Here is a 26,047-nt window from a genome sequence, read left to right as displayed (position 1 = left end):
GTTTGACTGAGACAGTCTCGGTTTTCAGACGAAATTCCGGTGCCCTGGCCGGTTTACTTCACGTCCCGGAAATATATAAATTTGATTACAGATGAGCAAAAAAGTCTAAATATAATTAACTGTGAAGGAATATTTAGGACAATTACTCTGTCATTTACAACATCAATATTGAATTAGTTTGTGAAGGTTTTTACAACAAAATTAAAACCAAAAGAGTTCTAGCCAATGAAAAGTGCATGTAAATATTGTTAATTTTTTTCCCCTTATTCAAAATGTTTCTACTTACTTAAGTAACTTGAAAATAGGAACATGTAAGGAATAAAATGTTTGAATTTATCTGCTTGGATCATGTATTATTATTACTCCTGATTTTGGTTCATAATTTATTACCCATTTATTCATATCATTAAGAATGAACTGCTCGTTAAAACACTCGAAATACCAACTGAGGCTGTGAACCCTTTTGAATACCCGCAACTTGTGGAGGGGGGGGGGGGCTAACTTACGGTGTCCCGGTTGAACATTTCAGAAATCTGGCAAGCCTGCTTTAGAAAGTCTCTCAGCTTCGAAATTGAAGTCTGGAACTGTAAACTTTCGTTGTCCAATTGAATTCCTCAAAATTGCCATCGCATTCCAGTGGAAACCAAATTCCCTTACGATGTTTCTACCATCTGCAATCACCGCTGTAATATTTCAGATTCTTGAAGTAACCGGTCTGTGAATCATTGTATTGATCCCAATTTGGGAGAAAGATAACGAGATTTTGGTATTGTTACAAATCACCAAAGAAAAAATCAAATTTATTATGAATTTTGAGAAATGAAAGCATTTTTAAAGTGACCAGGATCAGCTTGGTTTGCTTGGGCGAAGACCGTATGTCACTGATATACAGAGTGTTCCCTTTTAGCCTGCAAGACCTCTATTTTTGTAGTCGTTAGTCCTAGATGCATACTTCCAGTTGAAAAAATGTTTAAAAGCAGACGCAGAGTTAAGATATTGAAAGTTTGAAGCAAAAATAAAAATTAGTGAAAAAATGCAAAATTTAACTTTTTATACGGGTCTTAGATCCTCCAACTTATGTTCAGGGAAATAATCTCCATTGAAAAATAATTCCAACACAAAAAGTTTGACATTAGTACGACCAATATTCACTGAGATATGAAACATAGCGTTTTTGACTTACACCACTTTACGCTGGCCATCAAACCCACCTTTTGGGGGAAAATATAGCAGTTAACAAAGGTTTAAACTTATAATGTGCATAGAGTGTGGGTTTTTCAAATTGATTGAGGTTTTGTGGTGTGTTTTTGCGTATCATGGCATAACATTCGCATTTATTTTGTAATAGCAATGAAAAATATGAATATTTAGTACTTCGACATTTTTACTTCGACAACCTGACATTGCTCTGAAAGGGTTCAAATCTAAACTTCTGTAAGGTCCCTTAAAACTTTGAACTCAAATATCTCCTTGTGTTTTTTGAGGAAGTAATATTTTTTAATAGAGATTATTTCCCTAAATATAAGTAAGGGGACCTAGGGCCCGTATGAAAACTTAAGTTTTGTATTTTATAAGTCATTTCCGTTTTTGCTTCAGACGTTCAATACCTTAACTCTGCATATGATTTTGAAAATTTTTGCAATTGGAAGTATTCATGTAGGCCTAACGATTACGAAATTAGAGGTCTTGCAGGTTAAAACGAAACACCCTGTATACAGGTTGTTTCAGTCAACTTTTTCAGAACTTCTAAGAGAGGTAAGGTGCATCGTGACGACTCGAAATCATATAGCAATGCAGGGTTGGAAAGGCTTTCTTAAAGCGGTGATGTACACAGAAGCACCATAAAATAAAAGACCATAAGTGAAATTTTTTTAATTTTTCACGTAAAAAAGCAGAAGGAACATATGTCGAAGTAAGTGTTCGAAGTTTTTTCCACCGGCTACAATGAACACCTCACATCTGCAACGCATGGAATTCTGAACAGTCTGAAATACTCCCGGCATATCTAAAATTTCTTGAGTCAAGAAATCATTTCGACCCTCATTGCTATATCATTTCGAGTCGTCACGATGCACCTTACACTTGTTAGGAGTTACACTTACACTTGGAGCACCTTACACTTGTTATGCTAAAAGTTTTACAACTTAAAATTTCATTCACTTTTTTTTCGCATGTACGCATACCTACTAAAATAATGTAAATGTATATTAGGTAGGTGAAGGTAAACTATATAGCAATCGCAGAAAAAACGGCAATAACTACGTATATGTTTTATTGGACTAAGAAAGATGTATATACTACATTTTCCTAACATTATGCTTTAATAATGTCCTTTCAATCATTTAACAATATCTGTACAAATGTAAACGTGTTAAAATTGGGGTGAGTCCGACATCGTTAAAATCCTCTCAAACTCCTTTCATTTTATTAAGTTCTGACTTTTTTTAAAGGTAAATGTATGTACTGTGAAATAAATGGTAGATTACGTATGGAGTGAAAACACGCTATCCTATTTTTAGAAAACAATGTATTTATGCAGGAGAGGGCTTGTTTTAATTTAAGACGTTTCTTTTGGGGGAAAGAACTTACTTAGAATAAAAAAGTAAGTTTCATTCTTTTTAACTGAAAATACTTTTGCTCCCGTTATGTGTACACCTTCTTTTTCTGAATGTTTGCAATCTCAGTGTTTGTCCTTAAATTTGCTGTTTTGCAAAAGACTAAAGAATTGTAAATTGTAGCTTTTGATTTTATTCAACTCTAACATAGTTTTTAATCTTCCAAATACGCTTACCGAAAACCAGTGACGCAATGTGCAGTTGTCAAGACATGTTGATCATCAATGAGTGTACCACCACAGACGAAGAAAAATGCAGCACCGCTTCGTTTAAGTATTGCCGCCTGTAAGGGAGAGGAAAACTCAGACAGCATTCGAAAATCATGATTTTTTGAATTGAACTGTAAATACTTCTATAAATTTTAAACTTTAGATTGCTTTTGCTATTGCATGTAAATCTAAATTCAAGTATAGAGTAGAGCGGGGGCCAACAGTCGTAACAGATCGATGTTGCTCTTTAGCGCATGTTCTCACAAGTTTTTGAGCATCAGTCGAGCTTCGGTCTAGCACGCAGAATTAATAATCTGTTTTTTTTTTAACAAGTTGAGCATGTTATGTGTTGAACGTTTTGAAGCTTTTTCTGAATAAATAATACTTAGTTAAGAAAGGACAAATGCATAAACATTAGCAGAGTTTTATCCTTTTTTGAGAATTGTGCTAGGATGAACTGAAATGTTTATATTTTTTTTTCACTTTAAAAATAAATCCAAACTTGGCGATGGGGCAAGTTTACGCGTTGACGTCGGAGCACCTTTACGCACGTTCTTACGGTGTCTTACTTCCAAACGTGCCCCGACAATTTTTTCGCTCCGAACTGTCTCAAGCCTTTTTAGTATTTTTAGGCTCTTTACTTTTGAAAATCACCATTTTTTTTTAAAACACAGTTATAGATTCGTATTTTATAGGTTACAATCATGTAGTGCTGCTTTCATGCCCATTCAGCTTTTACTTTAAACACTATTCAGTCTGTCATAAATTTGCTTTGTTTTAACGATGGTAAGACGTTATGTTCGAAACACCTACAGAACCATGAAAGGTGTCAAAATAAATATGCGTAAACGTGCCCGTGTCCGGGGCAAGTTTACGCAACCGACTTGGACACTTTTTTTTTAACGGTTGAAAACACAAACTGAGCAACAACTGAATATACCAATTTTGACTCCATTAACTGCTTCATAAAATCGCCATGTCTAAAATTTCCTAAGTTGAAACATAAAAATTAGAAAATTCATTGAAAAAAATCCAAGTAAACGTGCCCCGGTCTACCTTATAGAGTCCAATTAAAAATTAGCGTAGTATAATTTTTCTCTGTAGATCAAGGATTGTCAAAGCAAGAAGATCCCTTTATTAAGAAAACGTTTACAAGTGAAATAGACTAAGAAGTCGTCCGCAAATGATGTCACGCTTTGGTAGGGGGGAGGGGCAGGGGTCTTAGAATTCTGATTTTATAACAAGAAGGGAGGGATCAGGTTTAAAAAAAATATGACATCGCGCATTTTTATAACCGTATATGCATAAGAAAAACAGCGTGGCATGTAGCAAGAGAAATAGAGGTATAAGGGTGAAGCGTGACACTTCGAAACAAAAGGGAGAAGGGGGTCAAACTCTTTGATAAATTAGTGGTACATGACTTATGGACAACCCTTAAGTAGTAAAACCAACTTGTCGAATAACATTTAATCATGATTAATATTCATGTGGTAATAATCTTGTTTCAGTCATTGCATTACACCATATTGCAAATCTCATTTCGAACATGGCTTTCAAAATCTTATAATAAAGGTATTTTTTTAAAGGTACATTTTTTAATGCGGGGGATAAGATGAAATATCTCTTAAAAACATTTTCACTGTTTGAACTATCTCGGATATTTTATTTTCTAACCTATATATTTAAATTTGTGCGAAACGTAAGGCTACTGCTTTAAGAAAAAAAAAAACTGTTTATTACGGTCCAACTGAGTGGCTCAACTTCAAGGTAGTAACTCTGCCTAAAGAAAAGTAAAATGAGGTAAAGAGCCGTTACAGTATGATCTATGCTGCAATAAATCTGATAATATTATGCTATAACGGTTTTAAATACAATTTTCCCGCCACTTTCTTTTTTTTTTGGGGGGGGGGGGATTTTAGAATTCTTTGTTTTTAATATTCGGTGCTTTTCACTCACTTGCCAAGGCCATTCACCAAATTCTGTTTGTGCAGAAGTTTTCGAGTTCACTACTCTACCCATGAAGAATATTGGACTCCTGTTACCACACTTGTGATAGCTTAGTTCTTCTGCAGGATCTTCGGAATCTTGTCGACGACAACAAACATGGTTTAGCTCGCATTCCGGGGAGTTAGTGCTCTTTCTCTGCATGAAATAAGAATGAAAAATGCATGAGATTTTTCATGAAAATCTGATTAGGTATCTCTTTTTCTTCCTTGAAATTATGTTTTACTGTTTGTTCAATCCATATAAACAGAAATTCTAAATACTTAAATAGAAAAATATGTAAAACTATGTGCTCATAACGTAAAATGTATTTTCGATTACTTGTTTGGTTAAAACAAAAACGGTAAATTATATATAAATTGCATGAACTTTGTGCTGAACTGTCCTGGAATAAAAGACAATCATTTCTTCTTCCTTCAATGCTAATTAATATAGGGACTCATTAATATTCATGAAATTCATTAATATTCATCAAAAACGATCCTGTCCTGGAATAAAAGACAATCATTTCTTCTTCCTTCAATGCTAATTAATATAGAGACTCATTAATATTCATGAAATTCATTAATGTTCATCAAAAACGGTAAATTATACATAAATTGCATGAACTTTGTGCTGAACTGTCCTGGAATAAAAGACAATCATTTCTTCTTCCTTCAATGCTAATTAATATAGGGACTCATCAAAGCTGTCAGTTTGTTAGAAACCACCAGTTCTATAAATTTAATTAGTAAAAAATTGTTAAATTCATAGTACCACCAGCATCAAGTTTAAAATCTCAACTAGCAACCTTGTTTTTGCACACATATTTCCAATCAGTATAAAACTCTTATCTTGTGCTCAAAATTCTTGAAATTTGGTTCATCTAATGATTAAAAAAAAAAAAAAAGACTGAAAAATCCACATCAAAATGTTCAAACGTTTCCTGATATTCTTGAATATAATTGCTAAACTGCTACAGTTAGCCCACAGCCTGTTTTTTAATACAAACTATTGTTACCAGTTCCGTGCAGCTTCAGACTTTCTTGAAATGACGACACAGTTCTTGAGAAAACACAGGAGATTTAATTACAACTATGTATAAGAAATGTAGTTGCAACTGCTAAATCAACCATAGCAATTAAGCAAATATCAATTAACATCGTAAATTCAACGGTTACACACGTATTTACATCCCAAATACGCAAAAATAAAGCTCAAAGTCTTCACAAAACAGAGCTAATACATGCTCTCCAGCGCAGCGCTGACACGATTCACAAGCAAAAACTAACTTGAGAGTGGCTCCTCCCGCCGTCGGCTGTGGCTATTTATAAATCCTAGTGAAGTTTCCACAAAACTCGAAATGTGCTTCTCGTATTTTCTTTTTATTCATTCAAGAATGTTATCAACGAAAAATAGGGGGACCGTATATTTCAGTCGAATGTTAGGGGGTTGTATGTACATTACAAGAAACTATTTACAGGTTACGTTTCTAAGATAATTTCAGATGAAAAATAATGGAATGAACGCCAAATTTAACTAGATTACAACAAATTAATCATAAGAATAATTACTATTTACAGAATTTGTAACACTATGTATCCAAAAACATGTCTTTTATACGGTTAAAAGAATTTATTTCATTTCAGTTTTGAAACAAAGATCTAATACTTAAACAGAAACTAATCTGGAAGATGTCATTTTTTTGATGTGAAAAACACCAGGATGAGCTTTTATATGATATCCAAAAATTTCTGTTTTAAATATTTTGGAGTTTTTTTGCAATTTTATGGCAAAAATACTATTGTACTAAAACGATATGACGGTCACAGAGATGCTTTGATTGACACATAAGTTAAGTAAAAATATACATTAATAGTGGATTGTTTAGTATTTTCCTTTTTACTTGAAAAATGCTTTGTAGATCTGGAAGAATGAAAACGTGATGTAAATTTTCTTAACACCAGTGAGTGTAAGAACAGAAAAATATATCTTTCTTACAAAATAATACTTTTTCTGTGATTTTCATCTGAATACTTTGGCTTTCATAATGACAGTGTTAGACTTTTTTAAAGCCTTATAACAATTCCTCAGTTCAAATTTCCAATTTTTTTTACAGACAAATTTCAGGGTGATTCTCGACAAAATATCCTGTGCATAACGCTAAGAATTTTATTTTTTCCAGCTAATCAAAGCCTTCAAAAAATAATGCTGTTGGGAAATAATACATGCTTTAATGTACTATCAAAGCATAACAGTTATTCCCATTCTTTATAGTTATTTGAATAGAGTAAAAAACTTAGCGTTACGCACGGAACAATTTTTCGAGAATCGCCCTTCAACTGTTAAACTAATTCCAGCTCTTAGACACACATCTCATTTTCACTCAGTAAGCCATAGCAGAAGTAATTCTCTATTTCGTGACAATTAATTAATTATCACATTTCTAAAATTCTAGTTCTATTTATTGCTTGTTGTTTATTCATTAATGTTTTTTATTAGTTGTTCTTTTGAGCAGTTTTATTGCATTTTATTGTATTAAATTGTGATTTTTTTTAAATTATTTTTTCTTAAAATAAGGATTGAAAACTTCAGCGTTTGTGGACAAATCTTTTAACGTTCAGAAGTTTCAGTTTTTACATTACGAGCTCAATATTTAAAATTTTTTTATACTTTTCTTACAGTTTAGTTTACACTGTCTTACTTCACTATTATTTTAGAGCTATTTTTGCATCAAAATGATAAAGTTATTCAATGTTATTAAATGTAAATAATGGAAGCCGGTAGAAAATGTTTAAACCGTTAAATTATTTAGTTTTAGAAGTAATGATTAAATAAATTTAGGAAGATACATGTTGAAACTTTTTGGGAAGTTCATTTAGTTTTCAAAGGGTAAAATCTTGTAAGAATTATATTGTTTTAGTAATTTTTTAATTGCAAAGACAGTTGTAGTGCATTTTAAGTTAACCTTGAATAATTTTAATGAATGATGGCTTAGTATTATTATGTTCGAAAATTCAGTGACAAGTAGAAGATAGAGAATTGAAGGCACTTAAGTTGTTATGGATACTCTGGCTTTAATTATTGTTTTCGAAATGTGGGTTTTGATGAAATTTTGTTTAGTATGGAGCTGGGTAGTCTCTTATGCCCCCTTTGTTGTTGCTAACAACCTTCTTAAGTGTTTAAGGCTTTACAGTTCTTCAGTTCTTTCCGACTTTTGGGAAACTGGAGAAATTATGTCAACTTATGTGTTTATTATTGTGCAAATAAGGAAAAATTACTATTTTAGTAGGATCGTGGCCCCTTGAAACGGCTTACCGGAAGAGGCGGTAATGAGCAAGGGGCTGGATTGCTTTATGAAGGCCATTGATCTTCCTTGGGGGTTAATAAACTGACTTGGACCAGCCTAGCTTGTCCCAAAGCCTATTGCTGGTCGTCACATGTGTATTTATATTTGTATTTTGTTGTGTGTTTTGGTCAAGAGCATTCTCTGAGCGTGCTGTATTGGAAATTGAAATAAATAAATGAAATTTTAAATATATTTAAAAAGTATTGCAGTCTTTCTTATAAATACATGTGACACAACGACATACTTACTGCAGTTGAGATGTCTCTTGGCAATAAACGCCTTGGTTTGAGGGTTTTATTACCGTCATCGACTATTTTACCATCATCACATCGATAAAAAGGAACGCAAATGCAATCTTCGGAAGGACTAACGGTAGTTGGTTCCAAATAATCATCGTAATCGTAGTCCTCAATAGCTTCCGTTATGCTAGTTTCAGCACCAGTGATTTCAGTAAAGGATATAAATACAAGAATAACCCAGCTTAATGTATGCATTATTCCTGAAAGAAGTGTAAAAGCACTGTAAAATTATAAAACATATTGGTGTTTAGGTTAAAAATTAAATTTATAGGTTTCTATTTTTAATTTTAATATTTCACATAAAATTTATAGGTTTCTAATATCTATTTTAATATTTCATTTAAAATTAATAGGTTTTTAATATCAATTTTAATGTTTCATTTACAATTTATAGGTTTCAAACATTAATTCAATACTAAAAGAATAAAACGGTGGAATGTAGGGCGAAGGGAAATAGTTCAGATGGCTTACCTTTTTCAAAATAAGCATATTGGAAATTGGATTTGAAAATTATAGTAAATAAAGAAATTTCAATGGGAAACTTGGATTGAACTCTTATTTTTCATTTTTTGGGTAAATTTGTAGCATAAAAAAAGAGTGAAAATTTTTTTCTTTGATTTTGTATGGGCAAATTGAAAAATAGAAAATTGTTTTAATGAAATATTTTGATTTGAATTTTTTTTTTTTTTTGTAAAATAAATGAATAAATATATAGATGAATGGTTAAATGAATTTTCAGAAACATTAGTTAAATTACATTTTTAGTCCAGTAACGGACGTATCTTATGAGATGCGTCCGTTACTGAGCAAAATAAATAATTTAAATATTGTTAGCAGAAATATTCTAAATTGTATTGCATTGCATAAATATACATGTTCTTCATGAAGTTAATGCAGTGAAACAAAAATGTAACATTTTTAAAGCCTTTAATAGGATTTTTGTGCAAAAACGATACGTCTGTTACCCAGAAATTAAACCAATGTAAAACTAATTTTATTTTAAACTGTGAAAAAAAATCACCTTTGAAATTTTTTTTTTCTTCTTGTAAGCTTGAACGAAAAATTTCCCCACAATTTTTGTTTTTTTGTTACAGGCGAATGGTGGACGAAAGAAAGTCGCGGTACAAAGTGAAAAGTGGTTCAAAGTGAAATAGTGAAATATCTACTCTGTTTTCAGATCCACATATGTGGTGATGTTTTATTAATGCAGTAACATATGAAAGCTATTCTAGTCAGCAAAAAGTTGCTTCTACGGATCAAAGTATGATAATACAGGAAATTTTTAAAAATTGATACTCACATTAAAATATATTGCTATTGGTCAAAACTTATTTTTGTTATTTTATCGTAGTAAAGTTCTTGTTGTTAGCATTTTAAAAGTTAATTAACCCTTACTAATATTTAGTTCCGTATTTATTGAATTTATATTAAGCTGATTTTTATTTTTAATGTTTTGTACAATTAGTCAGTGCACCTAGGCCAAATTGGATGGGGAAATCTGAAATAGTTCATTTCGTTTATTCATTCGAATATCTATTACATTACTTACGTATTCATTTTTTAATTAATTAATTTTCTCATTTATTTATTGTTTCGTTATCTATTCATTTATTTATTCATTCTAAAATTTACTTAATCATTTGTTCAAAAGTATTTTTTGCAATGAAAATTTCATAAGAAAAGTGTATTAGTTTGATTTTACTTTGCTCCATGAAGAAAAAAGTGAAATTTTCCCATTTTGTATTAAAAGTACAAGTTTACTGCCAAAAATAAAAACAATATTTGGATACGAATTTTATTACAAAATTCGTAGTTCTTTCTTTACGTTATGTAATTAAAAAAAATCCCATTGATTTTAAAAAGGTAAGTAATCTTAAGGATTGCACTTTGACCCACATTCCCATACATTACACATGTTATACAATATTCGTTACATTAATGTTCGTCTTTTTGAAAAAAAAAAAAAAAAAAACTTTCTTGAAAAATAAACACATTTTATACAGAAACGTGTTTTTACTCCACGCGCAATACTTATGTAAGCTAATTTTCTTCTTACTCAAAAAAAAAAAAAAAAAAAAAAAACAATGCATGAGAAAAATAAAACGTATTACTGTTCGAGCATTAGAATTAAACAGCTCGTAGGTAGATACAATTTGGTTTCAGTTAAACGAAAATTTAGTTGCATTGTTGATTAAACTTTCAGTTTCAGCATTTTTTTTTCAATCAGTGATAAAAATATAAGGTAGAAAACTTCTTACCTAATAAAATTCCTTAGCTATACTTTAATTCAATGAAACAGATAATTATGTTCTTCACGAGATCTTACCTCAAGAACACAATATTTTTGCAACAACAGCATTTCTAAACTGCTTTTATTTTCATAAATGAATAGTTTCGAATCGAAACAGGATATACTAGCAGCAGCAGTAGAGGAAGTTTCGCGTTTCTCTGCAATCGCGTGTCAATTGTGTCAAAAAATTGTTAGGAGGAAAGATTTCCGATTAGCTTTACAAGAAGGTTTTACTTTTCTTTTTAATGACAATCACTCATTGGGTTATTAAGAATGAATCATCTGCTGAATATAAAATGTAATGTTTTTCATAATTATAAATAGAAAGTTATAACTAATGTGTCATTCATCATAAAGGGAAAACGTTACATTTTTAATTTAAAACATCGAGTGCAGCACAGTTGTCATTTGGCTATTTTGGAAAGATTGAAAAGGGAGAGGTGGAGTAAAAATTACGTCCTTGGAAGGGAAATTATTTTGTGCACTATGGGATGAGTAGTCAGAAGTCTAAAAATTTTTGTGTATCCTTACTCCATAAAATAGGCGGCAGCTTAACTGCCTCCACTACTATGTAGTAACTTAACTGATGTAACTGGTGTAAAGTTATACATAGCTTGTGGAAGGTTACACCATGGTAATGTAACTATAGCGTAACGTCTCACTAATTTCTGAGTACGGTTACACTAGAATTTTCTGTATGCCTTTAGAGATGCTGCTGGAAAGCAAAAATTCAGTTTTCATTTGACTTGCTTGAACGATTTATCAAGTTTATGATTTTTTAACAATCAATACACACCAAATATTTTAATGCACAATATTTCTTTTAATGTGTACAAACAAGACATTTTTGTTGCCTTAAGAGAAGAAATGACCTGAGTGATGCTCGGACCCACAACTTAAATTTCACAGACGAGACGGGCCGTAAAGCAAAAGCGTTTAACCGCTCGGCTCCCAAGGACGGTTTTCGTTTCGTTTAAGCCTTGGTTTCCTAGAAGCGAATCGCCAATCTTCGACGTCGCTGCTCACTTTAAAGCTGAAATCAAAGTGAAAAGGATTCCAGCGTGGCCATTCACGACGTCGATTTAGCTCGGGCGCGCATGCGCAGAAGAATCAAGATTTCGTCTCGGCGAGGAGCGATGCCGACGCTAGGCGTGTTCGCTCCTAGGAAACCAAGGCTTTATAAGGGTTTAGCTGCTCTACACCGATTCTGATGTTACGCTCGCGCTTTGAATTCTACTGAAACTATAGTGCAAGGTTCCTCCGACAATCTGAGTTTTGAAAACAATGATGCTACACACTTCAGAATTCGTGTAACGTTACAGCCATTAATACTGGTAACCAGTCACTTTTTTTTTACAGTGAGGTGGAGTCAGGCTGATTTTGAGGCAAAGGAGTCAGTGTTGGAAGTTTTAAAATTCCGAAAGTCAGAATCGGTCATTTTCCCTCCGAGAGACATTTCAGCCAGGGCTGCTGAATTGGAGTTGGATTGATTTTAGGGTAAAGTAGTCGAAGTTTGAGTCGATTATTTCCCTCCGACTCCATACCCTTTCGTGTTTACTGTTTCTCTTGTATTTAAACGATATACCACGCGAATGAAACAGTGCAGTCTCAAAGTATCAGTTGGTGTACAACTAAAATAAATAAATTGTGCTGAAAAGTAAAGTAAGAAATAACAGCATCAAATAGCTAAAAATTGCATATTACAGCAGACATGTAGACACGTGTTTCGGCGTTACAAGAAATGCTTTTTTCAATTTAGAAGAAATGAATTTATGGATGAAAAGACATTCGGATAAACAAACATCTTAAAAGATGAAAATAGCGGATTAACCAAACGTCAATTAGAAATAGCAGAGAAAAAGCTCTTGCCCTTTGTTTGCATGTCTATTGGTTCTTTATAGGTGTTTGGTTAATTCACTATTTTTATCTTTTAAGCTGTTTGCTTATCTGACTCTTGGCTTTTGTCGGATGTCTTTTCATCCATAAGCTCATTTCTTTTGCATTGAAAAAGGTGTTCCTGGTAACGTTGAAACCTGAGCCTGCAGTAATCTACAATTTGGGCTTTTTGACGTTGTTATTTCTTATTTTAGGTGTACAGCTAGCTCCTGAAAACTAATGTTTCGGTCATCTAGTTGTTATCCATCCACTGGTTAACCATATAGTCCAGTGGTTTGCTCTATGCAGTCCTGAACCGGGTTTGACTGCCGGTCTGGTTCATGAAAAGAGCCCAAGACTTATCCTACGCGATATGAAAATCACGATGCTTCATGCTAAAAAGACGGTACTGCTGCAGGGAGTCTTAAACAAAAATTGGTCTAAAGGTACACCTACAAAAACTAAATCCATTTTGGAGCCTATATCTCTAAGAGGGATGGTGTAATCTAACGTACTTTCGTGATGTGACTGCTATATCTCAAGAAATAGTTCTATGATTCAGATGGAATTTGTAATAAACCTGAACCTATACAGAAACTGACACTGATCCAATTTTGATGTCATTTGCTCCACGGGAGAATGATTTTTGTCATCGTTTTCGCAAGTTATGCAGCTTTATTGAATGAACAGCTTGAAAGAGCAAGCACATTAAATGGTTTCACTTACGATTGTTTTGAGAAATCCTTTTACGCGATTTTAATGATGGATCAATGATTTTAAATTTTAACTGTTGCTAACCTTTTTTTTATTTGCAAATAATTTTTTTGTATTTAGTTCAACATGGCTTTTAAAATCAATTTCAATTTTCTTTCGTTGATTCAGGGGAAACGGTATTTTTGTAGTAGCGATTACATGAGCAATTATACGTTAAAACAAAGAATAGATATAGAATAAAGTTTCGCGATGCCCCCAAATACATGGTTTTGCTTGGAACCCAGAGTTATAGAACGAATTTTATCTTTGTTTGGAGGGCTGAATCAAAATATGGAATAAATATTTCTGTATCAGCTTCATTATCAAAGATCAATGATTATTTAATATGCTGCTACCCTCAATATATGCAGTTTAACTCCATTTTGTGCACTTCTGAAGCATGTTTAGGGGCTGAGCATAAGTTATGTCACATTTCTTCAACACAATTGTCCCATCTCCGTCCCCATATGCTACAAATAGTAATATGTAAACCTCACCTTACTCTCTCGCATCCAGTTGTCATATGTCTCTCTATATTTCAAAAGCAAATATTTATTCAAAAAACGTGCGAATGTCACGCTTCTTTTCCCCAATTATCCCAAACCGTCAGCATTTAATGAACTACTTTAATCTCAAAAAGTCACATCAGTTGTCGACGCTCCTTAGGCTACTGAAACGAGGTTTGTTTCCATTATATTTGCTATATTGTCAGTCTTTAGTCCAGTTACTTCCAGAAAAATTCACCAGATGGAGTAGATATCTGGCAAGTTTGGTTACAACAATCATAAGAGCCTTAACTTGACGTATCTTAGCGTACAGATTTTAGCTTCAAAGAATATGTAACGAGTTGTATCGTTGTTTATGATATTTGTTTAATGAAATGATAACAACGTTTCCATGCCTTTTTTTTTAAACTGTTGCTATGGATTTAACCTAAACAAGTGTAACGTATAAGCCACTAAAATGTTTTACAAATTGAACTCTGCGGAAAAAATTAATGTTTATTTGAACTTCGCGTACCAAATTCATTTGAAGTCATTCCCAAACACACTGGATTCAAAATGACTACTGCTCTGTGTTATAATACGCAACCAGTTGAAAGCAAACTACACTATTAAAACCTAGGAATTGAAGCTGTAGTTAAGTTGAAAAAACTTTTAGTTCCTCATTATAAACAGATTGCGCTTTCTTCAGCAAATGTGCACATGACTCGATTATTTGCCGTGCGTAAGAAAAGAAGCAATATGGCTCCAAACCGGAGAGTTTCCGAATCGTTATTTTTTTGCATTTCATTTAGAAACGTAAAGCTTTTCACTCAAGAGTTAAAAAAAAAAACACCCCCGTTATTTGCCTAAGGGTTTAAGATAATTGCTGCAGAAGTTTGCATTTGAACTTTTAACTGTCAAGTCTCAAAAGCAATGATATGTGGTTTCTTTGCCCAAGAAAAATATGAAATCATTAAATGTAGAATGTTTCATTCTTTCTTTTTGACGTTGGAGACTTAAAATGTCAAAGAAGAATAAATGATTTTTAGAAATGGAATGAAATACGTGAAGATATGTCACTTTAATTGAATAGCCTATTAAATATTCATCAGAAACAAGAAATGTTTTTTTCTTTTTTGTTTTTGCATCATTTTTCAAAACGATGTTTTAAAAACAGCATTCTTGAGCCTTAGTTACTGCTGATGCAAATGCTAATATTACTTTATTCTTGATGTTGCTGGCATTCTCAAAATGTATTCCATTACAGACTTCACTAGGCCTAAAAATATGTAAATTTGAGAATAGCAAATTTCACTCAATGGCAAAATTTTAGTCTTACCATTAAAATATTTTTGTACTTTTTTATAACCGAAAAGTTGATTACAACTGATTAATTTTCCATCGTTGACAACACTTCCCTGAGGGAGTTACATTCAAGATTCAATTCCCCTCCGAGTTGGATTTCGAGTTGGAGCCCTACTATTCAATTTCAAATCTGAGTACCTGTGGTAAATATTGTTTGTTAGAAAAAGTATTCAGCAAACAAAAAAGAAAAAAAAATGTTTAATAATACTAATGTACTTATTCAAATAATCAGTAATCTAACGTTAAAAAGCACAAAAATTGCAAAATATTGCAGACACGTGTTTCGGTGTTACAAGGAACACCTTTTTCAATGCAAAGAAGTGTGAGCTTCTGGATGAAAAGTCACCCGAGAAAATTTTCTCGGGTGATAAATTTTAAAATTTATTAATCGGGATTTAAATATTTATCCCATTGGTTTGAATGTTTAATACTTTTATGAACTAATCTGTAGTTACATTTCAATGATTTAGTTGTACATTTAGCATTTTTCAATAGTAGCATTGAGCCAAGGCATATCATTTATAATGCATATCCCTTGAGCTAGGGTTGCTTACGTAGTTATTTTTAAATATCAACCATTTGAATTTCTTTCCAAAAAAAAAGAAAGAAAAAGAAACTTATTCAACATGCATTTTTTTAAAGTTTCGATTCGATATCAGTTTTAAGTACTAGTTAGCTTTACATTCAGAAAATAGAAGACCTTTTAGTAATGATTTCATCTGAAAAAGCTTACATAATCGCTTTTTAAGCCGAGAATCAGCATGGGAAAACATAAAGTTTGTTCACTTCCAAAATTACCAATGTTCCCCAAAGTTCTGAGATTATTCCCCAAAGTTCTGGGATTATTCCCCAAAATTCCCGGGCTTATTCCTCAAAATTCTAGGGGCCTATTCCCGTTGTTCAAAATCTGTTTTTTTTTTTTTTTTTGCATCTCTTAAGATGTTTAATTAAAAAAGTTATGGAATATCTATTAAGTAAAAGACACGATGCCGTTTTGTTTGTGAGAAGTTTTATGAGACACAAAATTACACTGTTCGCCATTGAAAATGCAACACCAAGAAGGAATGACACAGAAGGGATGAAATTTGGCGAAAAAGACAGAGACAGTAAGGAACAATAAGTGATCTTTATTTCGAACCGATATTCAGATTACAGAACGAGAACGGCTTGATGTAGGACCACCGCATACGGCGATGCACGAAGAAAGACGTCTAGGTTAAGAGTAAATAAGAGTGCGGATGGTGTCCTGAGGGATGGCTCTCCATTTCCTGTCAATTATTTTCCAAAGTTCATCCTGTGAACGAGACAGGGACAAAGTTTGCAAACGGCTTTCAATCACATCCCACACGTGGTCGAATGGTGACAGACCAGGAGAGTACGGTGGCCATGAAAGCATCTGTACACCTTGCAGAGCGTGTAGGGGGAGGTGAGCATTGTGTGGTGTCGCGTTATCCTGCTGAAAAATTGCGTTGGGCACCCCTTGAAGTTAAGGGATTGTCACCAGTTGCAGCACATTCTGCCAGTATTCGAAAATTTGTAGTGATTCTGGAAACTTTTCGCAAAAAAATTGATTTGTAAAGGAAACTGATAGAAATCAGTGAAATATTAGAACGTTGCCTAGAAACAAAGTGTGGCCATCGGGAGTTTTCTTAAAGTGATGCTCTACACTCAATCATTGTAACTTCAATCATCAAATTCCCTAAGTTCCACTGTTCGACACATATTTTAATGACATTACGCATTTTTTTTTTTATAAAACTGCAAGCAAAATTTCTGAAGCATTATTTAGCTATCCAAAAACTTTGAAATGAAAATTATGAAATCCATTTTAAACCACTTATTCACCTAGTTAATAAGTAACCTTCTACTTAACGCAAGTGCGGTTTCAGAGAGGGATCATAACGTTCTTTTAAGAAACCAAAGATAACACAGATCTACTATTTGAAGATGTATGTAAATTCTCCCAAAAACTCCCACTTGTGAGTTTTATTACACTTATGATCATAAGCCGATAATCCCCCCCCCCCAACAGATGTCGGATCCACTCTTGACTTAAGGTAAGTTTGAACGATGAGAGAAATGTGGTGCAAAATAAATTATTTTAATAAAAGTAGTGTATTTTGAAAAAAATAATCAAAATGTTTAAAAATGTTCAAATTTATCTTTAGCAACACCACGTAGTTTTTAAAAATTATTTTATGATGCAAAGAATATCATGATGATGAATGGAAGGTTTGATTGTCAAATCAGCAGTGAAGAATGTTTTTCAAACCTCAACTTTAAAATTATACAGTCGAAGTTTGTTACAAAGACCCTTATCGTTCTGAAAATATCAGATGCTGTAGCGAGTAGTCGTTTTAATGCAAAAGTAGAGGGTATTGCTTGTCTTTAGCCATATTTAAGATGCTTGAAGATGAATTTAGTTTATCTACCAGTTTGTGTTGGCACTCACTATGCTAGACTGAAGAGTTCAAATAAGAACGAAACTGAAGTCTCTAGCTGTGATAACCTGGCTGTCTGGTACATGGCAAGTAGTTCTGCATTAGCCCTGGCTTTGGGGAAGTAATTTACTGCTAAATACCTGAAGATATTTGACAAGATTGAAACATTTTAAAAGAAAATCAAGAAGCTGAATATAACAAATAATGCGGGTACAAAATAGTAAATACTGACATAAATTACACACAACTGAAAAAAAAAATGCATTTTAACGACAAAAGACACTGAAATAAAGACAAAAATTGGTTATTCATATAACTAGTCCTGGATCTGACAGTACTTCTGTAGGAAAGTTTGAGTAGGGAGAATTTTTTTTCAAAAATGCTTAGTAGGTGTCTTAGAAAGTATTTTGGACTCGGGTGGACATTCGCCACCTGGTCACTTCTCCTGTTATGACGTCATCAAAGATGGCGGCCTCTCGATCACATAAATGCTTATATTTATTTTAATACTTGACTTTTTTGCGTGATTCTTGCACATTGTTATACTAATTTATATTAACTAGTTTACTTTTAAGCTACAGTGTTAAAGATTTCCCGAAAAAATAGTTTGAAAACAATTTATTTTATTGTTTTTTATTTATTTTCCTTTTTTTAAATTCATTCTTTAAATTTTTTTTTTCAACTGTCGATTGTTGAATAACTTTATAAAATTAAACTCAAAACTATTTACGTAAAAAAATGTTTTTTTGCTATTTTCACCTGATGTGACAAATCAATCAGAATGTTTGTTAGTCGGTCCATTTAGGCACGCCACTATAGCGGCGCAGACATAACATTCGAGCGCGTTGTTATTCTTCGAAGTAGTAAGTTGGCAGCCATTGAATTATATGACGTGTTATGAGTGCGACAGAGGGTGGTTTTTTGAGATGATGAAACGCTGTCAATCTGAATGATTCTTTTGTTCGAGATTTACCGAAATAAAATTGAGATATCGATATTATTAAATTGTCGAGAGTGTCAAAAGACACCATAAGAGACCTTAAACCAGTTGAAAAGACTTGCATTATATGTAATATAAGCGACAAGAAAGTTAAAGTACAGAAAACGGTCGTGAAAAAATTAGGGCCACAGCAAAATTGCGAAATGACGTAGTTGCTAAGCGTTTGAACGCGTTAAATGAGGAAGTTGTTCTACCATAAGAATAATGCTTGCTATAAGCAGTACTGTCATAAGAAACCTCTTTTACAGCTTCAAAATGAGAAGGAAACATCAAAAGATGAAGATGACGGCATCATTACTGCTCAGTCGAATGTGCAGGAAAGTTTAATTGAGTCCTACACTACAGAGTTTGAAAACTTACAGAAGATTCAGCAGAATATTTCTCTGGCATGGGAAAAAAAATCAGGTCATATAGATGTGGATGGTAATGTGGAAAAACTCTTCTCGGACATTGAGAGGTTTGTTAGGCGAGGAAGGTAAATGACAGAGCAATTTTTGTACTGGGACAATTTTTGGAAACTTGTCCAACTTTTCAGAACTTTGATTCGTTCAGATAGACAAGATCTTTGGGAATTACATTTAGATACAGTGCATTAACTTCAACCAGTATTTGCCGTATTTGACTGTGTCAACTATCAGCGATGGTCTTCTCTGTATTTAGAAGACATGAGGAGACTAACCAAGACAGCCCCAGAGGCGCATGAAATGTCCATGAAGGGGAAATATGTTGTGAAACGATATGATCATTAATTTACAGCTGTTGCTGTGGTTATGGCATTAGAACAAACCATTAATAGATCCCAAAAAAGCTCATCTGATATCTTAGGGCGAACTAAACAGAAAGATTTTGTAGCAGAATACGAAATAACGCATCATGAACGTTTGATGATATCAAATCTATTTCGATAGGTAACAGACTCTGTTGCTTTTGTCGAAGGTTTGAACATTCACCATGAATTTTCGAAGAAACAAACTCAGAACATAGATTCAAAGGTTGTCTCAATGTTTAAATATATATTACACAAAGGTAATCCATTTGATATGCATATGCTTCCTAATCCATTGCACAATCTGCTAACAAAAACACTGGCTTCCCAAGATACAAAGGAAAAAATATTAAAATTATTTAAGACCGGCGAAGAGATGCATTGTACATTGCGGAAAACACGATACGAGGACAAAACAATAAGAATATCAAGCACCATCCATAAAGCCCTGTTGCCACCATTTCATTGCACCAAAGCGCAAAGTATAGCTGCTAGAAGGAAAGTTACTAAAAGGATATCGAACAAGTCATCTCACCGAATGATACAAATAGCTCAGGCTCGTTCGTATGACATGCAAGAGCTCTTTCGTTATGAGCTATCTGAAAACTGTTCATTGTTCAATGACCAAGGGCTAATGGTAAAACCACAAAAAAGTGCATTGTTAGAAGAGCTGGAAACATCTTATGGTAGCACCAGTGATGATACCTAGTTCAAGTCTGACGATAAAACCTTTTTTATAGTCGACGTCATGAACTCTGTACGGAAGGTTATGACAAATGAAAATAAAACCTTTGGTGGAGCTGTTTCAGCCTTTTCGTCATACATCGGGAGCATCACCAAGAACTGTGGAAGAGTAGATTGACAGTTATCGCAAATTTTCTCCTAAAAAGTCAGAAAGGATACATAGCAGCACCGTTATAGATGTGGTCAAAATCTCAGAAGATATTCCATTGCCTGTCCAACTTAGCAGCTTTTGAGGATCTTCAAGAAACAAACTGATGTTGCAAAAGTTCATTGCTGATACAGTGGCAGCTTCTTTGACCCAAACACCACATAATATCAACCACACTTTTAGTGCTTTTCATGGTGATGAAGAGGATGATGTAATATTTAACTGTACATCTGTGCAAAGTGGAAAACAGATAAATCACCCAGGATTAAACTGTCTGATAGTAGAGGAAGCTGACTTCAGAATGTTGATTCATTCAAAACATGCATCCCTGTGTGGGTTCCCTAAAATCGTTATTGTTAGTGCCGACACTGATATAATGGTGTTAGCTTTGTTTCACTATCTTACTCTTCAACGATTTGGTGTTCAGGAACTTTGGGTGCGTACTGGAGTTGATGATTCTACACGATTCTTATCTGTTAATGATATTCACCGAAAAATAGGTGAAAACTTATGTTCGTTGCTTTTTGCCATCCACGCACTATCTGGATCAGATTATACAAATAAATTTGGTACCAAAAAATCTGCTCTTCATTGTGCATCTGTAGAGTATTTGAAGAGTTTTGGCGTATCACCTGACTGGATTTATATAGCGCAAAGCCTTAAATCTGCAGAAGAATACTTAGTGCAAGTACTGCGAAAAGGGCCGTTGTGTAAATCTTTAGATGAACTTAGGTTATGACTGTATCATCATGCGAAAAATATTGACACTGATAACTTGCCGCCTACTAGCGGAAGTGCTAAGGGCCACTTATTTAGATCATATTTTTACACATACCTACAACGACATTGTACTGACGATGTTACTGATGGCGATGACTTAGATCCTTGTGAATTTGGTTTTGCAGTGGTAGATGATGATTTGATGCCAGAAAAGAACTTACAGAGATTTCCAACTGATTTTATTGAAGCATGTAATTGCTTGAAATGTGGCAACTTTTCCTGTACTTGTAGAGCAAATGGAGTAACCTGTTGCTCTTTCTGTAAGTGTAATAGTACTGGTTTGCAACCAACTTGTAACAACCCCTTTTAAATATAATTTTATTAAGTGCAACAAAAAAAAGTTATTAAAGTTATAGCAGTAGTGAAAATACATTGCTTTTCGCCTTAAAAACACTATTTGTAACTTACTGGCCAAATTTTCATTTTTGTTGGTTAAGCATTAAAATAAATTTGGGCTTATATGGCGACGAAAGCGCGTGCCCGCCATCTTTGATGACGTCATAGCTGAAAAATATACGAAATGGCAGAGGTCCACATATGCTCTAAATACTTTTTAGGACATCTACTAAACATTTCTGGATAAAAATTCTCCGTAGTCAATCTTCCTATCGAAGTACTAAGCATTTACGAGAGCGAGCGGCCGCCATCTTTGATGACGTCATAGCAGAAGAAGTGACCAGGTGGCGGATGTCCACCCGGAGTTCAAAATACTTTCTAGGACACCTACTAAACATTTTTGAAAAGAAACTCTCCCTACTCGAACTTTCCTACAGAAGTGCTGCAGATCCTGGACTATAACTTAGAGAATGCGGTTTTCACCTGCTTCGTTTGATATTCAAAAAAAAAAAAAAAAAAAAAATAATAATAAATAAATAAATAAATAAAATAAAAGAAAATGATAATAATAATAATAATAATAATAATAAATAATTTTCCATTCTTATTTTATAATAGAAAATCGCCCGTCATTGTATGATGGGTGAAAATTGCTTCTACATTGAAACGACATAATTTCCTGTTTGGTGATATTTTGATAGTTGAAGTATTAACCCTAACTGAAGTGGATGAACCCTCAACTCCAGTGATAGCGTTCATTGCTGACTACCTTTTCGTTTCTTTATGCTCCTAAAATGAGTCTTACCAGTACTAAAACAGCTAATTTACCGGATCCAGTTCAGCCTTGTCCTAATAAATCATTTCCGCACCATGTCAAACAGTACCAAAGAATATCTTCAAATTATCATGCCGTGGCGTGAGTTTCATTTTGGTGACGTCAGGAGCGTTACTCGATCAGTGAATTCGCTATGATACATATGAGGATTCTTGTAGAAGCCTTTCAGATTTTTTGACTTTTTCTAATAAAAATATTACGTAATCTGCATAGCTTGTGAATAATTCTCATCAACTCACTGATTTTTTTTATCAGCAAATAATTCCTTTCAGAGGGAATATTTCGCCTTTAGGGACATGAAATTGTTGAATATTTGTTTTCAAATCGAGTCTATAAAATATGAGATCTGAATTGAAATTTCTTAATTTTAGACGTTGTATTGGAATAAAAAGTTAGGTTCGGACGTTCTAATGGATGTAAACGTAGTGGGAGGTCGCGTTGACTGTATTACTGGACTGCACAGTTTTGTAGATTTGTACGGTATGTAAAGAGATATTGCTTGAATAATATTTTTAACCAAACGGAAACTTATTGCTAAATGCAATTCTTCTTGATTATATGCAAGAAGTTTCCTATAGAATGAGTATAAAACATTTTCATCGTAAACAACAAGTTATAAGATGAAATTCAGTGCCTATTTTTTTCACCAGTCAACTCTAAAAGAAAATTTTAGTTGGCTTACTTCTGTGCGCTGCGTACTAAAGTTAATGTGTTTTTTCTCTCTAAGACATTTGAACTTTAATGTTTTAAAATCAGAGATTGTTTAATTAAAAAGAGTTAAATCACTTAACGCTTACTACTGCATGAACTTATTCTGCCGTGCTAAGCACAAAATGGGTATCTGCAGCTGAGTTCAAAATGAGAAATTCCTGTTTAAAGCTGTGCGCCTCTATGTATTTGATTCAGATGAAACTTTTTCAGATTTTTAAAAAGTTAATATTTGCCATCGACAAATGACTATAAAACATTGCATTTAGGTAAAATATGTGACAAATAACCACCTGCTGACAATAAATCAATTTTGACACGGGTAACTAACTGAAATTTTTAAGCAAAACAGTAAATGTTTTGCAAAATTCAATGCAAAAAAAAGTTGTGTGCCCTTATATTTTTACTTTCTATCATTTCAGATATTGAACTCTGATTGCATAACTATAACTTTATGCTGAGTTAATGATCAATAAACGAGAATGTAACCTGAATATACTGTATTTGCGGACATTTTGCAAATAAGTTTGACTTACAAAACAGAAAAAATCGCTTTTTCTTGTCCCGATTTTCTAAAATTAAAGACATTAAATATTTTAATTTCAAAACTATTTGCATAAAAGTGAGCAAAATGGATAATTAGTCTAAAAACTCGTCTATTCAAAACCATTATAATTTTTTCTTTACATCTTATTTGTCCTTTGAAAGTCTCAACATTATTTAACTCTTTTTATTCCGATACTTATCAAAGAGATAATATCTGAAAAATAAAAGCAACAAAAGGAAAACAAAAGTTTTAAGAAATAATTTCAAAGTTCTTGCTCAACATCTCTTTCCTTTTCATTTCTGTTCGAACGTTTTTCTAGGAACCAACATTTTTCTTCATTAATACAGAAAACTAAAATTCATCACATTTCTCTTTGGACAACTCTTTTTTCTTTTCCCTTGTTGTAATCAGAACTCCCTCTTCGCTGACGAAATTTTTCAGTAATTACTCTTAATCCGCAGGCAAACGCGAACAACTTCTCTTTTTATCTCTTGCATCAAAGAGTTTTTCTTTTGTTATGAAAGCAGCAAATCAGAGGTGGTACGAATGATTGGCATAGCATTAAAATTCAATCTACTTCTTGCTGATACTTTTTTTGCCATTGACAACGATCCCTTTTATGGGGAAGCATTTTCTTAGCTGTTCCTATTTTATTCTCTGATTAATTATTCATGGCTTCAATTTATTGCTTTCAAAAGTTCTTTTAATATTTATAAACAATAAGAAAAATGTTGTAAAAAGTTTTCGTATAAAAGATTCTCTGAAGAATCATTTTTGTATTTTTAAATTACGAGTTGAGAAATTCTCAAAAAAGCAACATTATTAAAATTTTGGAAATAGAAAGTATTTTTAAATTCCTTTCGGCTTATTAACAGTCATTAAGATGTGATTTTTATTTCAAAGATTTCACAAATAGTTTTTAAAAAAACTTAAAAATTTCCAAATCTAGAGAAATTTTAATTAAATTTTATTTATTCCCTGTATTTTTCGCATCGCACTGGCTTTAATGTCAAACAGTCAAGATTTTGTATTAAAAACAATTTCAGAATATTTTGGAAATAACCGAGATAATCTGAAAGGTAAAGATCATATTTTGAATTTATAACTCAGTGTAAGAAAATTGAAACATTGGAAATTGTTTCAATTGACCTATCAAGTACACGATCATACATTAATGTTCCGAACTCAAAGCAATGAAACTATAGATATACTATATGAATAGTAAAATGCTATATATATAAATAAATTTCAATTTGAGAACTAGTAAAAGAAGTCGAATTTATATTTTTTGCTACTTAAAATTAACAGCATGTTTTGACGGCTTTTTATGAGAAGTATAAAATAAAAATTTAAGACTTAGAAAAATATGTACTCAAGAAAATTGGAGATTTATGAATAAATTTATAAAATTTGCCTCAACACTGAAATAAAGTTTAGTTAAGCATTCTTCTTAGAAAATGAAAGCAATTTGCATTTAACTCTTAATTTGATGTATTTTAAAACTCGCCAAAGTTTGATTCTATTACAACAGTAACAATTTTTAAATTCAAGAAATAATAATTGAGCAATTTGAAGAATAATGGATGATGTGGACACTGCTTGACTTCCGTGTACGTGTTTTACGTAATATAATGAATAACGAAGCGAATACTTTCAAAAGCTGAAAAATTAAAATATTTTGCTGTCATATAACTTATCAACTGTGTACAAAAATTTTTTGAAGTTATATTAAGGAAATCTGTGTTGCCTGATTTGCCAAGTGGAGTGAGATACTGATCTCAACACTGGAAAAACGACCACACTGTTAAAAAAAATCCTGAAATTTTACGGTAAAAAAACCATGTTGCCAGTAACTTTTTCAGTAAAATCCTATTTTACTGTAAAATTTTACGGTAGAATAAACGAGAGTTAAAAACCATGAAATGCAAGGCGCAGATTCGATCTCGGGACATTCATGTTCGGCTTTGATGCCCGCCATACGAGTTGTGACACATCAAGTGAGGGGAAATATAGTGTTATCTGCTTCGCACTGTAAGTCACGTGGTGTATCAATTGGAGCTGCAATCGTTTTTTCTTTCGGTACAATTAACTGTATTTTTTTCTGCACTGTAAACACTCCATTTAACAGTAATATTTTCCATACAAGTTTCCTGAATTTTTAACAGTGCAGTCTACACAACGACTCTACTCAATATGACTCCGTACTTCTTACGATTTACGCAGGCTAGTGAAAGACGATCTTTGATATAGTGTTTAGAAATCTCTTTATTGGACGCGTCCGTATAATAGTCAAAGTTCAAATCTATGGAGATCTTATGTGCTGGAGTGCAACCTCATACGAAAAAAATGCTTTTGGGCAAATGGTAAATGATAGGAAATTGTCTTTTAAAAGACCTAAAAGAACTCTTTTTTCCCCTGAGAGGATCAAAAAGCGACAGTGAGAGCCTAAATTATTTATGTAATCACAAACTACGTTTCCGCTGTATTACTTCCATCGCAAATTCCAATTTCATTCTTAT

General features: G+C 32.9%; 1 protein-coding gene across 1 annotated transcript in view; it reads right to left on the bottom strand.

The window, feature by feature from the left end:
• The window catches only part of LOC129216425 (uncharacterized), a 111,439-nt gene that overhangs the window by 59,359 nt on the left and 26,033 nt on the right, over window positions 1–26,047 (bottom strand). Inside the window, exons 7-9 of the mRNA XM_054850639.1 lie at window positions 8,405–8,655; window positions 4,781–4,966; window positions 2,792–2,898 (exon numbers count right to left, since the gene is read on the bottom strand). Coding sequence (XP_054706614.1) covers window positions 2,792–2,898; window positions 4,781–4,966; window positions 8,405–8,655 — 544 coding nt within the window. The remainder of the gene's footprint in view (window positions 1–2,791; window positions 2,899–4,780; window positions 4,967–8,404; window positions 8,656–26,047) is intronic.

Source organism: Uloborus diversus, chromosome 2 (genome assembly GCF_026930045.1).
Source record: "Uloborus diversus isolate 005 chromosome 2, Udiv.v.3.1, whole genome shotgun sequence".
Classification (NCBI taxonomy): Eukaryota; Metazoa; Arthropoda; class Arachnida; order Araneae; family Uloboridae; genus Uloborus; species Uloborus diversus.
This window is presented reverse-complemented; position numbering and strand designations above follow the sequence as displayed.